The sequence below is a fragment of the Otolemur garnettii genome, unplaced genomic scaffold, assembly GCF_000181295.1.
Source record: "Otolemur garnettii isolate 467f Iridium unplaced genomic scaffold, OtoGar3 scaffold00012, whole genome shotgun sequence".
Taxonomy (NCBI): Eukaryota; Metazoa; Chordata; class Mammalia; order Primates; family Galagidae; genus Otolemur; species Otolemur garnettii.
Window position 1 is genome coordinate 24384995 of NW_003852407.1, and position 17954 is coordinate 24402948.

Here is a 17954-nt window from a genome sequence, read left to right on the forward strand (position 1 = left end):
TGGGAGCTTCTTAGAAATCCAAACGCTCAGACTGGAGTTTTGAGAACAAGTCTACCTTCCAACATCTCCCAACTGATCTCTTTCCCCGCCACTGTCTTAGTTCATGATCTGATTATCCCTTCTCTGGAATATTAATCAGTCTCTTACCTGGCCTCTCTTACACCAGTCTCTCCTCTTCCATTACTTTTTTCCTTTTAAATAATTTTTTATTTACAAATCCTTATGTCAAGGTATACTCAATAGATTGCTGGGAGGGAGCTTCTGTGCTACACACAAAACACTGAAGCAGAAACAGATCATCTACAAATGGTTTAGCACCAGGTTCCCCACAAATGTGCACTGCATGACAGTTGAATTCCAGCCCATTGATTGTCTCATGCATATTTTATCATTTCTTTTTTTAATAGCAACAGTATAATTTCTGGAGTAAGCTGAATAATGGCTCCCTCAAAGGTGTTCACTTTCTACCCCCTGGAACCTGTGAAAATGTTACCTTTCATGAAAATAAAGGGTATGAGTGAGTCAAGAATCTTGAGATTGGGAGATTATCCAGAGGTACTCAGCGTAATCATAAAGGTCCCTATAAAGAGAGGTAGGAGGATCAGAATGACTAATAGGAGATGTAACAATGGAAGCAAGAAGTTGCCATTGGAGGAATTTGAGGAAGGGGCCACAAGCCAAGGCAGGCAGCCTCATAAGCTATAAAACAAGGCAAGGAAACAGACTCCCCTCCAGAAGGAACACCACCTAGCCCACAGAGCAGCAAGATAACAAAAGCACATTGGTTTAAGCCAAGAAGTTTGTGGTAATTTGTTATAGCAGCCAGAGGGAACTAATACAATGACATGCCCTTTTTAAAGACTCTCAACACTCTTTTCTTTCTGTTTTTTTCTTTTTCTTTCTTTCTTTTCTTTTTTTTTTTTTTTTCATGAGAGAGAGAGAGAGACAGGGGTTTTGTTATGTTGCCCAGGCTAGACTCAAAGTCCTGGACTCAAGTGATCCTCCTGCCTCAGCTCTCTACAGGTGCTATTCACATCTTTCAACACTTTGCTCATATACCCCTTTTCCAGTCTCACTGCTTATCTCCTGATCCATTCCCTGAGCTGAGGCCTTCTGCCCCCTACAGACATGCACACACACTGCTCCTCAGCCTAGACAGACTTCCACCGTGATTTTCTTTCTGCCAAACTCTCTCTCTCTGCAGACCCATCTGAAATGCGATGTTTCTGGCAAGCTCTGGCAGTTACCTGCCTCCCCTCTCTGCCACCTGAGCACTTGTAAACACTGCACTGCAGCCCAGGGGAGTTGAGAAGGAGCCTGTGTAGATGAGGCATCCCAAAGCCTAAGCTTCATTAGCTTTATGGTAAGTCTGCTCTTGATTAAAAGAAGAAGAGGAAGAAAATGTTAAAAGTAAAATAGTTAGCCAAAAAAAAATGGGGGGGTATAACAGAGATCTGCCAACTTTAACATGCAGCTTCTCTGTAACCTCCCTCTGCCTCAGCTTTCCAACCAAAAAGTGGGCACAACCATAGCATCTTCCTCCTTGGGTGACTCAAGGTCAAAGTAATGAATGTAACCCACATCCAGTGCTGGGTACCACATCAGGCACAGAGCAACTGCCTGATGATATTAGCAGTTAGCTGCTATTCTTTATTAGCATTCAACTAACAATTGTTGACATTTATCGAGCCTTTATATATACTATGTTAGACGTAGCCATTTATTTAATACTCACAACTACCCTCTCAAGTAGGTACCATTATTATTACCATCCTAACAGATGAGAAGACTAAGGCACAGGGTACATGACTGGCCCAGAGTCAAAACATTAAAAATAACAGAGCGGAGATTGGAATCCATGCAGCCAGACTCCAAGTTCTATGTGGGTAACTACTGTCCTACATATATTTCACTGCTTCTCAGATGCACTTTGTTTTTATCATCAGTGACTATCGTAATTTAATTGGCTGCATTATTTTTTCTTGTTGGACATGAGATAATGTTATGTCTCACTAGGATTCTATGGTGTGGAGTGCACTGCTCATTGCAGAGTCACCAGGCAGAAGCTCTGGTTCCTGCTGACATTCTCAGACACTATTGTTTCCCCTCATAATCTATCAGAGCGACTCTATCGATAGTGACCAGAGTTAGAAGACTCACCCTTCTATCTGTCTGAGTAGCATACTGGGAGTCTTGAGGGCAGCAAGATCAGATGGCCCCCACAGAGGGAGGGCAGCCTCCATGGTGGCCTGTGTCCCTTCCCATCCTAAAAGCATAGGTATATGAGATTCCCGAAGTGCATTCTCACAACCAGGAGTGAAAGTCTGGCCAAAGTTCATAGCATAAAGGGCCCAGAAGCAAATTAATAGAGTAAGATTCCAGGTATATCCCTTACGGAAAACTCTTCCTTAATTAGAAACCAATACACACAAAATGACCAGGTTTAGATATTATACTAATATCTCTGATCAAGCTTGCACATAAAACTAATACAAGATTAAGTTTAGCAATAAATATGTAAACAGAACCATTGTTTAATGATAAGGAAATTATATTCATCCTAAATCCCAGGGTCCTATCCTAAGAGTGAAACTTAAAACAGGCAACATTCTAAGACTATAATTCTAAGACTATATTATATTTATACACTTCACAGGCCTTCCTATACCCTCTCACGGGCCTTCCTTCAGGTTATTTGTGAACCAAATGGTGAGGGAAAATGAATGAATGAATAAATGACCAGCAATGTTCTCCAAGCCCCAAGTCCAGGATGGGAGCTGGGTTAGAGGAACCTGTTTAGGTTCAGGTGTTCTAGGAACAAGAGCAGGGACTTGTGGTTGATTTCAGGACACAGGAGCAGGGTCATGACCATGACCGCGTCAGTTCTTGTACCGGGCCCAAGTGGTAAGTTGGAAATCTCCAGAATGTTCTTAGATCCTAAGAACTTCAAGGAAGTCCTAAATAGTTTTTATATATTTTGAATGGGAAGACAGAAAGAAACCTTCAGGTTGGTTTAGGGTTGAGCTGTCCTACTGGACCAAAGAGCAAGGATTGGCATCTCTGGAAAGAAGAATGACATTTGTAGAGGCTCAGAGTCACATGCAGAGGTTGGTTTTTAGGATCACCTTGAGGACTTGAAGAACGAGTATAGTCTGGGTGCAGTGGACAGAGGGAGCCAGGAAGATGGGAGGAAAAGCCTAAGAGTGACAAGGATACCTTCACTTTCAGTTGAAAGGAAAGTAGGAACAACTGCCATGTGTCTAAGGGGAAATGAAAGGATAAAAACGAAGGGAGGAAGGAAAGAAAGAAGGAAGAAGGAAGGGAGGGAGGAAAGAAAAAAGGGAAGGAGGATGGGTGGGTCCCCAGAGATAAAGACCTTTCAAGAAGCCCAAGGTAGCAACCTGCTGTGACTTCTGCTACCCAAGAACAAGCACCCTGAAACTCCTCCAACCTTCCCCAAACATCAACAGCTCAATTTGTATGTGTGTCATTGGAGAAATAACTTACAAAAGTGAAAAAGCCAGTAGGTTTCAAATCCCAATCATCCAAAGGACTGATTTTAAAAACTAATATGCACACCTTTTTTCACTAAGCAGTAATTTGAGTTGCTAAAACAATACTAGTAATTAGAACAGCAAAGATTCTCTGTGGGTTTTGCCTATAAGCCCATCAAGTGCTATAAGGGGAAGTGATAGATTGATACCTTATAAGCAACTTGGACCCAGTGCAACTTGGATGGGTGTCTCCTAGTAAGGAGAGGAGAATTTATTTCGTCTTACACAACAGGAAGAGGTCTGAGTGGGAGGACTGCAGTGGGCAGCTAGATCGCCCCACGAGCTCGGTTTGATATTATAATGGAGGTGACTCCCAAGAGAAACTCTGCAGCAGTGAACTTGAGGGAAAAGAGCAAACTCCAGAAATAAGAAGAAAATGGTTAATAGCAAGCTGAAGGGCAGAGAGAAGCTCAACCCCCAGAATGAGCTTGAGGCTAGTTAAGACACCATGTGGAGGTGCACGAGGTCTGAATGCCTCTGAGCGCAAGAACTGAAGTCTGAAAGGAGGAGGTAAATTAAAGCCTGTTCAACAGAAAGTGTGTGGATTTATGAAAGCAGCCTTTAAAAACTGCACGCTTTATCAGAAACTAATGAAACAGAAGCGTCCTCTCCCTCTTCTCCCCTACTGCCTTTACCTTCACTAATCAAAAGAACTGAAAAATAAAATAAAGGATCATGAAAATTTGAAGGGAGAAAAAAAAGAGAGAGAGAGAGGGAGGGGTTAGTGAGGAGGAGAGAACTCCACATTTGAAGACAGAGTCCTACAGGTGAGACTAGGGGCAAGAGTTTCCAATTACAGGGAAGGGTGAAAATGGCAGAGAAGATATGAAATATCGTATTTGTGTTTGTTCTGCACCGAAAATGAGGATCTTCCTACCCCAAGGACAATTTTCACAGAAAGCAAAATGTACTGTGAGAGACGATGGAATTTCGTTACATGTTCACAGAGCAGCCCAGGAGGGGCTGTGCCAACCACCACTGGCAGCTGACCGAATGCCCCGGGCTGCACGCTGCGGCTAAGAGGAGCCAGGCAACGACCCTTGAATGTCCTCCACTCCTGACCAAAGCGTTCACCTTGAGCCCAACCAAACACCCAGGGAGGAGCCTCCGATTTTAATTGGAAGCTACTACAGCCCTCCTGCCTCTAACTTTTCTTTCCCTTTCCCAGGTCCATGCTGCATTCTGCTCCCTGTAGAATTCAGAACAGGCAACTTTCTCCACCCTTTCCACCACCCCAGGGAGGCCCGGGGCTGCCCCCAAGGTTAATGTCACACTGCGGGGCTCAGTCTTCAGTGACCCAACTGAGCGTCTGTGCATCCCGCAGCTTCAGTACGAGGACTCTCTCCTACTCCCCCAAATCTACTGTCACAGACTCGGGTTGCAGGGTCTGTTTGTCCTCTGCCGTGCCCGCCTGCTGCTCATGACCTGTGCAAATGCCACATCTTTTAAGATTCACCTCTTCTTATGTAGCTTTACTGAACTGTTTCATACGCCCCACAGTTCACTCTTGTTAAGTGCAGCGTTCAGCGGCATTTGGCACCGTCTCAATGCTGCCCAACTGTCATCCCTATCCAATCCCAGAACACTCTCATCACCCCCAGAAGAATCCTGGGATCCATTAGCATTCACTCCATTTCCCCATCCCTCTTAGTTGTCAAGACCTACTGAGTTTTAGCATGTATCAGCACTTGGCCCTTTTCTGTTGCTGCGTAATACTCCACTCTGTGGCTACGCCATGTCGTGCTTATCCATTCATCAACTGACAGACATTGTGCCAGACATAAGGCCACTGTGCCATTCATGACAGACAGGGATACCCTCCATTGTACTGGCTGGGACGGCAGCCATTCCATTCATATATAGGTTTATTGGTTGTTTATCTCCTTTCCCTCCGAGTGGAATTACTGGGTAATATGGTAATTCCGTGTTTAACATTTTGAGGAACTGTATGGGGGGGTTCCAATTTTTCCCCATTTTTGCCAACATGTGTCATTATCTAAGATTCACTTTGAATGGGAAACAGACACACATTCAGCTGTTGATCTTTTACTATTTCCCAATGACTGTGCTCAATGTTCTCTCTATACAGTATCTTGTCTAATCTTTACAATGCTTAGAGAGGCAAATATTTTCCTCATTTTGCAAATGAGATAACCAAGGTGCAGGAATTAGTGCCTAGGCAAAAATACTGGTGGTAGTGCAGGGACTCATCCCTGGTTCTCTGCCCTTAAATACCACCCTGGGCAGACCCCTCGATGCCTTTCCCAGCTAACCGCAGCCTAGTCTATCATTTCTTCTCAGAAATGTGAGCTAGTCGTGCTTTGCACACCACCTTGCCTTGCTCTCTGGTTATTTCCTATATAAAACATGATTTTCCCAACCAGACAGTAAACAGTTGGTTAGAACTCTCCTTCCTCTGTGGCGTACTTGGGAAGTAAAATGCATACTTAAGGGGTTGACAAAATTTTTGGAGAGTTTGACATGTTTTGCTTTCTTTTATCTGAGAGGTCTATATATATATAATTATATATTATATACAATATATAAATTTTTCCCTTGAAATCCAAGATAACACACAATATACCACACACGCATACATATATGTGTGCATTTTTTACATGTGTATTTTATCCCAAGGGCTTTATATAAGTTATCTCTGATCCTCCTACCACCACAACAATATAGGTATTATAATTGACCTCATCCTTTACATAAGCAAATTGATGCTCAAAAGGTCCATTGGCTCAAGGCTGCACAACCAGTGAAGAGCAGGGCAGACCCTGGCTTGTGTTCTTTTCACTGCATCGCTCTACCTCTCTCACATGTCCGAGAAGGAGCCAGGTATCTCGGCCATAGATTCCGTCAGCTTCTCCTCTTACCTCCTTTCAGCACCTACTCCGCAGCCATGAACCACGTGTTCACGATTTCCTTGGATTCTCACTAGAATCGGTAAGCCCTACCCCCCAAATCTACCATCTACTGGCTCTAGATTAGAACTGAAAGGTGGTGGTGGCTGTGGGGAATCGTTTCCCACGGAGGTCTGAGCTCACGTCGAGGGCAATCTCGAGGCAGCCAGCTATGCGGACCGGCGTTTCTGAAGTGTGATGAGGCTCACCCAGCTCCGAAAGTCCTCGGGGGATGGTGGATGGTTTGGGTTGCAGATTTCCACCACCACACACCAAACTTGCTGAGTGAGACTCTCTAGGGTGGGGGTCCTGGCTATCTGCAAAGAATTGTTACTCACATTCCAGAAAGCAGAGTAAATATATGATATATGGTCATATCTGCCGTCTGTCACTGAGCGGAACCTTGTATGCGGTGCATGACTCTAGTTGCAATGTCACAGAAGCGGATGCAGGACTGCAAACTGCCTAGTGCTCTAAAGGCAAAGTCCGGGAGCTGCGGGTGCTTGTAACAGAGAGTGCTGACCTGGTCCCTGAGGAAGTGATATTGAGCTGAAGGATGGGTAGGAATGACTGGGCCAGAGCAGGGGACCAGCAGTCTATGTATAGGAGATTCAGCTTGTTCCAGACCCGGGTGAGCCCAGCTGGGAGAGCTGATGGAGACTCGGAGTAGCAGAGGCAACCCAGAGGGGGGAGAGAGGGGAGAGTACAGAGGGAGAGGGGCCAGAGCAAGCAGGCCCTCCAGAGATTGTCCTCTTTGCTCTAAGGACTGGGAGAAAGCAGAGAAGAGACCTGTTTACTGAGAGCCCACTAAGGCCCAGGGCCTTCTGTCAACACCAGACATCTATCCCCTCAGAAAGCACAGGAAGAGAAACAGCCTGTCACCTCCCTGTCCCTGGCTTTGCATCTCTCCTGAGTGTGAAGGGAAGAGTGTACCTTTCCGCGTGACAAAGGCCGTGGCCATAATCATTGTCTGGTTTGCAATATTAGTAGAAGTTGGCAGCTTAGATTTGTCTCTTTTCAAACTTCTTATAGTCCAGACAACTACTACTATAAACTCTTAACTGTGGACGTGAAGTTTTTGAACTGCACATTGGCCAGGTTCTTTTGTTGACTATCAAGGACATTTGGAATTAAGCAAGTCAAGGGTAATCAATTCTGATGCTTCAGGCTATCAGATCCCCTGTGGGGCCTGAGCGAGAGGTTTCTTGTTGTGTATAAAATGGTACAATTGGCTTTGTGTGTGACAGGCTTCCTCTCTCTTGCCCGAATGTATTACACAGTGGCCTCCGCCAGAGGCAAGGTCCCTGACTACCCAGAGCAGGGTCCAACACAGTTTGGGAAATCTTAGGATCGTTGAGAATTCATGGGATTTGCTTTCAATTGCAGGAACAACTTCCTCTTTCTTCTTCAAAAGGAAATGTGTGTATCTGTATCTGCACTTCATATAAAACTGCATCTAGAGACATAGCACAGGGGAGAAAACGGGAGAATCTTGCACCTTTAAAGTGTTAAGCTTAGCCCTTCTCAAGATTTCTCTGCAATTTGACACATACAACTGTGAAGTGGGGCAGGCGGGATGCAAGGTCTTTGTCTTGTCAAAGGTTCAAGTTTCAGTGAAGCCGAAGGAAAAGTAATTACCAAGAGACACCGGGCACAGTTTCCTCTGGATGGTAGCTGTCTTGTACACACGCTTGCCTGGGGAAGGCGGCATCAGCTCTCCTGTTAGGTTTTCCTAGTCTAATTAGGAAACATACACAGTCAAGGTTCTCTGAAATTAAGAGCCAGCTAATTAGGCTGTGAAGACGTTCCAGTGGAAATCGCTTTGGTTGGAAAACATCTTTCCCTTTACTTGTCAAAAACAGAGGATGAGCAGAGATGCACAGGAGAACAAAGATGTTAGACAAGTTAAAAAAAAAAAAAATGGAGGCGGCTCCTGTGGCTCAAAGGAGTAAGGCACAGGCCCCATATGCCAGAGGTGGCAGGTTCAAACCCAGCCCCGGCCAAAAACTGCAAAAAAAAAAACTTCCAAAAAAAAAAAAAATGGGGGTGGAATACGAATGGTGTGACTGAAGAATGGAGACCTTGTGCTCTACCCTCCTGGGTCCTGTCTATGTCCATCAGGCCTCCAGGAGTCCAGTGTTAGACCCTGTGAACTGAGGCAAGTTCCCGGGATTATGACCTAGCACAGTGTTGCAGCTTGATCAGCTTAGGAGCATGGGAAAGGCATTTCCTGCTACTTTCCTTCCCACCTGCTTCCTTGTCTCTCTCTGTCCTTGTATCAAAAAATAGATGTGGGCATGAGTGATAGAAAAGCTCAGCCTCACGATTATTAATGACAGTTACTCTACCTTTGGGGCACAGCCACCCCTTTCCTGCTCACTCGTACTGCAGTTTCCAAAGACAGATGCATCTTGTTTGATGTATCTGACGTATGGATTTGACTAAGCCACCAAAGAATGAGCACCTGAACTCCTCCCAGGAACCAGCCTCTGTCTGTAGAGAGGTCTTCACAGAATCCCGGAGACCATACAAGGCGCATGATACCAAAGCGACTACAAGAGTCAAAATCCTCACAGAAAAGAGAAAGAGAAAGAAGTGGGGAGGAGGAGAGGAAAGAGAGAAGTCATTAGTTCCATCATCCAGAAAAAGAGCCTGATACCCCATGGATGAATAAAGCAGCTGATTTGATTTTTCTCCTCTTATTTACCAAATATTGTAGCATAGAACAAATTGAAAAGGAAATTCAGTGTTTCAGTTTATACAGGCTTTCCACGAGAGCTTGGGGTTTTTTTTGTTTTTTTGTTTTTTTGTTTTTTTTTTATCTAAGAAGCCACAGAGATAGAGGAGGGAGAATTGAGAGCAAAATAACTGGTTATGAATTACACAGACGCAGGGGCTCATGTGGGAGAAAGAGCACTGGTCTTTGAGTCAGGCGAAGCCTTTTTCTCTGCTAGAGGACTGTGGGGAGACACACCTTCTCTTTCTTCATCTTAAATACAATTGGGATTACTCAGACTGGGCCTTCAGTGTGATAAAATGGCCACGACAGGGTTGGGCTTTCTGCCTCGCTTCCTTAGAAGCAGCTGTGACCAGATCCAACCTGGATAGAACACTAATTCAGAAGGGAAGCAGAGAACTGGGTCCCTGGTTTCCTATTCTACCATATTGTGCGTTTTCACCCTTGCCTATTTTTTAAGAGTCCAATGTTTATGCAATTTATTCATTTTCTCCATTTTAACCATTTTTAAGTGTGCATTAAGGGGCATTAAGCACATACTATATTCATGTTCTCACACGGCCATCACCACCATCCATTTCTAAATCTGTTTGATCTTCCCAAATTGAAACTCTGCCCATTAAACTCCTCCCTGTTCCTTCCTCCCTCCAGCTTCAAGTAACTACTGTAACTACTGTTCTACTCTCTATCTTTATGAATTTTATTATTCTAAGTGTCCTATTCTAAGTGGAATCATACAATATTTGTCCTTTTGTCCCCACACGATTTTGATATTGCCCCCCAAATCCAAAAATTAGAAATAGTTAAACCCTGGGTGTGATAACTAAAACTAAAACAACAGCTACCTATTAGTATTGACCACTTTCCAGATTCCGAGTTAAATGCATTCTTTTTGATATTTCTCTTTACGACATAAAGATAAATTTTAAATTATGTATATGTCGAAGGCCAGAGGTTTAAAACTTCTTTAAATAGGCTTTACTACAGGAGAAAAATCTGGGCAAATTCTTAGCACTGCCTTAAGGACGTAAAGAATATAAGATTATAATAATGTTTTACCTATCAAAGTCTTTGGAAGCAAAAAATAAATCAAGCAAGGCTGATGAGCTGCCATCGTAGCTCTTTTGCAGAGCTGTTGTTTTGTTTAGGGACATCAACAATTAGAAAACAGACATACAAGCTTTGTTTTCTCAGCAGGAGCTGCTGTACGTTTGGTACAATGGATTTTTTTTTTCCTTAAAAATTAAGATATCCATTATCTACAAAGCAACCTTAGAGGGACAGATTGAGGATTTAATTTTAGAATTTCATGTCTGACTGTCATAACCAGATGGTCTTTACACAATGGAAGTTCCCCACCATCAGTCATAATTATTTCTTATCACTAATGTTATTAATGCCATTATCAAGGACAATGTTGAAATCTTTTAAACACCCATAGCCCTGTCCATTTGCTTTCCTACCTCCAAGCGCCTATTTTAACTGATCAGGCTTACTCATTAAGGCCCAGAAACTGCTTTCTTTCTTGATAACTTAAAAGAAAGTACATAGATTCTTGCTTCCAATAGCTATTTGGGTATTGTGGTTCTTACCCCAATTTGAGGTGTAACAGGTTTGTTTCTTGTTTAATTACTATTTTTTGACCTTTGGTTTTGGTTTTTTTTTTTTTTAACTACAAGATATTCACAATTCTTTTTCTTTTAAATAAATTTCACGTGTCTAACCATAGCATGATTCCATGGGATAAGTTTTATTGAGATTTTTCAGGGGTGAAGCAGGGAAAGATTTTTTAAAAATTGAAAAATGACATCCATATCATTAGAGTTTTAAAGTTAGCAATGTGCTTCAGGCAGATTTTTTATGGTTAGCAAAGTTGAGAGGTTCTGACACCCAAAGGATGCAAGAAGAGATAACTTACATAAATGTATATGGTGCCCTGGAGGGGCCGCAATTGTATTACGGGGTTTCTCATGAACAGCCTTGGTTCAGACAGTAGAACAGTGAAGCGGAGCTAAGTGGTTCTATACCGGATGGGCTGGGCGTGAGACGAATCGCACTGCAAAGAGAAGTAACTTTCAATGCCAGAGAGTTTACTATGAGGTACTGGAATACGAAATATTAGTGTACAAAATATCTAACAAAATGTTTATCTTATTAAAAATGCTTCCTTAACATATCCGCTGCAGAGCATTAAAATGAATGGCCTAACAGATTACATGGAACAATCTGAAAATGCTAAGGTCTAAAGCTTAGGAAAGAATATACGTACACTGGAGAGGGTAGAAAACAGGGTGATATGATATGATTGATTGGACCATTTCTTAGAGATCTGAACCAGCCCTGAAGTTCATTGCTTCCTGTTTTCAAAACTACATTTTCTTTTTTTTAAATTTTATTTGTCAAGTGCTTGCCTGAACTGATTTTATAATTCCTGAAAGGCAAAAAGCACACAATTATGAAGAAAGAGGTGCATGGCAGAATTCTAGTCAAGTCTCACGTCTTACACAAGCAATTACATATAATGCTTAATTAATTGTTTTATATGTGTGAGGCAGTCCTGTCAAAATCAAGGATCCTCAAAGGACCAGAAAGAAAGTGTGTTGCCTAGTAAACAGCATCACCAACATCTGATTTTTCACAGCGAGAATTTACCTTGGAGAAAAATCTCATTTCGTCCTATTATTTTATATAGAAAAAGTGAGGTATCTATATAATTTCTTGAGGAAATAATAAAATGAGATTTAGTTATTGTCTTTTAAAAAGATCAGCTACAGGGTGGCGCCTGTGGCTCAAAGGAGTAGGGCCCAAAATGAGATTTAGTTATTGTCTTTTTAAAAGATCAGCAACAGGGTGGCGCCTGTGGCTCAAAGGAATAGGGCCCCATGTACCAGAGGTGGTGGGTTCAAACCCAGCCCTGGCCAAAAACTTCAAAAAAAATAAAAAAAGATCAGCTATAGAGACTTTGGTAAATTAGGTACCCCCATTGCATAAATATCCTTCTCCTGAGCTATTAATATCAACAGTAACACCACTAGGGACCATGTTACTTATTCAATAACTACTATAAATCATAATGATAATAACTACTATTGAGAACTTATTGTGTGTGCTAGGCATAGTCCTAAATATTTCACATACTATCCCATTAACCTCAAAACAACCCTTCAAGGCTCGGCGCATGTGGCTCAAGTGGCTAAGGCACCAGCCACATACACCTAAGGTGGCGGGTTCGAATCCATCCCGGGCCCGCCAAGCAACAATGACGGCCGCAACCAAAAAATAGCCGGGTGTTGTGGTGGGCGCCTGTGGTCCCAGCTACTTGAGAGGCTGAGACAGGAGACTCGCTTGAGCCCAGGAGTTGGAAGTTGCTGTGAGCTGTGATGCCATGGCACTCTACCCAGGGGACAGCTTGAGGCTCTGTCTCAAAAAAAAAACAAAAAAACAACCCTTCAAGATAAGAATTTTCATTCATATTATATGGCTAAAGAAATTCAGGATCAGGACACAACACAGGTTAAGGTGGCAGAGTCATAAAACCTACCTGCCACTATCTATTCACAGTATAGAAGATGAGTATCCAGCAAAGAGTATTAAATACCAGGATGTGGGAAGGGGGGAGGGGAGGAAGGAAGGGGATGGGGGTTTGGGGTGCAGGGGAACTTCTGGGGGTGGGACACAATTATTAGAAGGACTTTACCTAACAAATACAGACAGTATAATTCTTTATACCCTCAATGAATCTGAAACAATTTTTAAAAAGAATATTAAATCCAGTAATGACTATAGATGCTTCATCACTTTCCCCACACACCTACTTCTTTGTAGTCTAGTGTGTTTCTCTACTGATTAAGACTATCAAAGTTGGCGGTCAGGGTATCTGGCCAGGGTATCTGAAGATGTTTCTTCACACATCTTCTGTGTTGCTTTATAATGTGCGATGATATCTCGTTCTCTTCAGACAACCAAAGAAACTTTGATACAAGACCAAATTGATTTAAGAGTTTCAGTACAAAACCTTGCCATTTGTATCTATTGCAGAATGATGCCTATCAGCCTATCTGCAACCGTTAGACACTTTCCCTTCTCAGAAAGTGAGATATTACAGACTCCACATTGACAGGGATACAGAAAACTAATATGTTTTCCAGAGGCTAATTATAAACAGGTGGTGGCTGGGGCCAACTCCAGGAATCACAAACCCATTCTGTGCGAGCTCATTAATGCTCCTATTCAACTCTAGGAAAATGTGCACATTCCACAGCATTATAGGGCGTTTCAGGGTAACTGATAAAAAACAGGTGATTCCCCACCCCCCAAAATAAAAATCTGACTCAAAGATAAAATCAAACAACACGCTTTGCCTTGCTGTGTGGCAGGGCCTCCCGTGGTAGTCCCAGGTGGATCCTGCTGGAGCCATGAGGGAAATACTATCATTTAGTGACCACGCAGGGGAGAAATGTGGCAGCCTTGTCACTACTAATGATGTCTATGTAAGCCCAGGTTGAGCCCAAGCAATGGGGCTTCTCTCTTCTTCCAGATGGAAAGTGCAATGGGATTTTTAAATTTGATCTGGGTGTCTGGCAGCTTCAGTGACGGGCTTTGCAATTTCACATTTCATCTAAGCAACTAATGTCCACATCGTGTCAAATCATCACCAAGACTATACCGCAGGGCTAGCCTGGACCAACCCATGCTGTTTTGTGGGAACTTGCGATTTGAGGGTTCAGTGAACACAATGCAACCAAATGAGCTGTCCCATGTCAATGTTAGAAGGGGGCTGCTGCTCCCCTTAAAAAATAGGCCATTTTCTCTCACACAAGTCATGCTGCTCAACTTTTTCAGCCGAGTTCATGATTAAAATTTAAAATATCCTATCTTTGTTTTTCTGCCTTAAAAACTGAACTTATTTTGGGCAGTGCCTGTGGCTCAATGGAGTAGGGCCCTGGCCCCATATGCTGGAGGTGGTGGGTTCAAACCCAGCCCCGGCCAAAAAATACTGAACTTATTTTGTATTTTAATAGTGAGACCCTGGAAGATGAAAATAGAGTGCTGTGTTTTCTTTATGATTGTTTTCTTGATGACAATTTCATTATTATCTTCCATGTGGCTAACAGTTGTTAGATTATTGGCCTCACTTCAATTATTTATTTATTTTTTTAAGTTAGGATTTTTTTTTTTTCTTTTCTCTGTCACCTTGGGTAGAGTTTCATGGGGTCATAGCTCACAGCAACCTCAAACTCCTGGCTCAAGTGATTCTCTTGCCTCAGCCTCCCAGCTAGCTGGGACCACAGGCACTCACCACAGTGAAGGCTATTTTTTTAGTGGAGAAGGGGACCTCACTCTTGCTGAGGCTGGTCCCGAACGCCAGAGCTCAGGCAATCCACCTGCCTCACTCTCCCAGAGTGCTAGGATTATAGCTAGGTGAACCACCTCTCCCTCCAGGGTTTTTAATATACTCTTTTCTCTAACTTATTAACATTTGGCAAAAAAAAGGTGCTATTAGCACTACAAAATGTAGAAGTTCACTTGCATGGGTGTTAATTAGATAAAAGTAATTTCAGGTAATTCTATGATTACAGGGACTGATTGAAGTAAAGTTCTTATCTCAGACTTACAAGATAGAAACCTGACCTTTCACGTGCTATGCTAACAATCCACTTTAAAATTAAATAAATTGTCATCACTGTTGAGTCAAAAGTTGTGAAGTTCACTCATCTCTTCATATGGCATGGAACAAATAAATTTTTAAAATAATACATTATACCTTTTATCAACTACATTGCAGACCATATGTAGTATCTTTTGACTCAGAATCCCTATCCTATCGCCTTAACTTTGAGATCCCTTCAAAATACAAGGACACTAAGATCTCTACCACAATAAAATGAGAACTTACCTGCAGTCTGTTTGCCACTGAAATTCCAAGTTCAGTGACCAACCAAATAGATTGGATCACTTTGAAATGTCAATGACCTAAAGTTTAAAAAGAGCATATTTTATGTCATTCTGAAATATTAAAATGTCTTTAAAAATGAACCTTCTGGAACTTTATTCATTCAAATGAATATTAGTCCCTTCCAAGCAATTAATCTTGGAAAGTAAAGCCCTTGTTTCCAGTAATGGTTCCATTTCTTAAAATATTTTGAGAATTGTCTTTACTCCCTTTAGGAACTAGTAAGAGGAAAACTAGTGCACTTCCTCATGCACTTACTCCCTAGATCTGGCATGAGTTTTTTATTGTTATTTCCAAACTATCATAGAACAAAGATTTGTTGCCATCAAAGATACTTACATAAAAGATTGTGCTACAGGATTCCAGGACAACTGCAGAAAGGGAATTCAAAGAGTATGGTTTAAGGCACACTAGCAAAATTTCAAATGCTATCCCTAATTTACCAAGGTAAGTGCTTTCAGCAGGACACCGGTCACCTTTCCTCTGTCTCTTGTGGCTTATCCTGTGCTGGTGGCTGGCTCCTGACATCCTATAAGCCACTTTAGTTTCCTCATCTATAAACTGATGCCCAGGATCTTCCCAGCTCCAACCTTCTAGGACAATGCCACATTGTTCTCTATGTCACACAAGGTTTTCGATTAAAAGTAACTTTAGGCCTTTTAAATTTTCTTAGGCCAAGCCTTTAATGTATCAAGTCATCCTATCAAAGACTGAGGATGTTTCTTCTGTGGTCTCTTTTCTTCTCTCGCTCTCCTATATTAACATTTAGTCCATTTAGAGGTGAGGACAGTTTTTGTTACATTGAATTGAGGGTTTTGTGGACATTTAAAAATATTTTATTGCAGATCAGATAATCTATCTACTTTGTAGGTGGAAAGAGAGAGAGAACTAATGTGCAAAGAATATGATGTTTTTCTTTTGTGTTGTTTTGTAAGCCATTCTCTTTTTCTTCTTAGAGGGCACTTCTCCAACCAGATACCTGTGCCATATGAACTTGTTACATCAAAAAAGAAAATCTACCAACATCCCCGATTCTCATTACGACATTAATCTCTGATGTCACTATAGCATTGATCTGATTGAACGTATTTTTTAGAAACTTGGCCCTCCCCTTTTCTGCTGGTGTTATAGCAGGGCCTTCCCTTCAAGGTATAATAAAACGTTGGTTAAAAGAAAAAATACTTCCTGTGAACTGCTGCTAGTTGCAGGTATTTGCAGGACGTGTCTGGTTCTATTTAGGTTTTTTCTTTCTTTTTTTTTAGTATCTTGGGCCATACAACCTGGTCTTTTTCACAAGAAATGTCAGCAGAGTCTTTGAATTAATGAACTGTGAAGTGCTCAAAAACCTACCATTTCAAAAAGTATCCTGCAAGGTTATAAAACTAATTTGGAGGTGATCCTTGAGTTTATAACCAAATATCTCACCTTCACTGAAAAGAATGAAGATAAAGACTGGCTTAGGCACAATCTCTTTGAACAAAGACCTAGAGAGGAAGAAGTGATGAGAGGGGGAGGTCAGAACCAGATTAGCAATCTGGGGGAATGTGTTCCTGTTAGTGTCTAGTGCTCTGTTGAGCACTTCCATCAAATAATGTAATTATACAACTCCCACTGTAAGAGACACCAGGTGGAGGGAGCCAGAGAGAAGGGAGGAGGTGAGGTGTGTTCAGAGGGGTGATCAAATAAAGCCTAAATGGTAGGTCCTTGGCTACACCTAACGTAGGTTTTGTTTTCTTTTAATTTTGCCATTTAGAAAAATGCGGTGTAACTCCTTCAATCTTTTTACAATTCTGCATGGTTGAACATTTGAAATGAGTTTGTGTATCACCCCCAGGCGCTGATTCAGACTTGATTGGGGCAAAGCAGACTGCATGCGCTTATTTTTATCCACGTCATTTGGGACGTTGTGTCGCCAAAGGAACCAAAAATGTGCTTCTCTATTGCCAAATTATCACCTATCCTTTGATCAGACAGGGCAGTGATCCTCATCAACAAGTTGTCGACCTTAGTGTAACAGCAATGTCAGGTCAACTTGAGAAAGTGAAGCGGGAGCCCTGAACACAAATAAAAAGAAACAACCAACAATCCTTATAATTATCATCATCTGCTGCTTTTCCCTCTTTTGGCAAAGAAACACTCCATCCATTTGCAGAAATCGCCCGCGGAAACGTTACATCAAAACTAATCACAACGATTAAAATCAGCTTTTCTGTGCAAGAGGAGGGTAAAAAGCAAGTTGGAGGCTGGAATGAGACTGTTTTTTCCACCAAAAAAAAATCTGGAAAAAAATTCGTATATGTATATTTCTCTATACGTATATGTAGACCTTTATTTTTGAAGGAGATCAATTGTCTGCCCTGTGATCAGTTAATTTGATTTAAGTTTTATTTTGGAGATTGATTTAGACTGGAGGTAGAGGCATGAGCTAATTGTATCCTGATCCTTGCCTTGAGGGGTTTCAAAGCCCTGGAGCAACTCTTCTCAGTATTTTGTTCTGTCTACCTTAGCCAAGCTATTGCATTTCTCTCTGGTGTGGCGAGCCGAGCAGATCGCTGGGAGAGAAATCGGAAAAGGGGGGAGAGGAAAAGGAAAAGGGCACTTGGAGAGAGACTTTGTGCTTCAATGTTTCAGGTAAGATCTGACGGTTTGGGTTTGTTATTATTTGCTAAGGAGGGTATGGCTGGGACTCTGGGCGCAACTCGCTTTTACGCATGTGCCAGGCATGGGGCGAGAGCGCGGCACACTCGCACACACACCGCCCGCCGCGGCGGGCTGCTCGGGATCCGCTCGGACCGGCAGCGGGG

The 17954-nt window shown here is 42.3% G+C and overlaps 1 protein-coding gene across 1 annotated transcript in view; it reads left to right on the plus strand.

The window, feature by feature from the left end:
- The first annotated feature begins 17634 nt into the window (after positions 1-17634).
- KCTD1 (potassium channel tetramerization domain containing 1) overlaps positions 17635-17954 on the plus strand; it is a 192636-nt gene continuing 192316 nt past the window's right edge. The window contains exon 1 of the mRNA XM_023510260.1: positions 17635-17781. Coding sequence (XP_023366028.1) covers positions 17773-17781 — 9 coding nt within the window. The 5' untranslated portion in view covers positions 17635-17772. The remainder of the gene's footprint in view (positions 17782-17954) is intronic.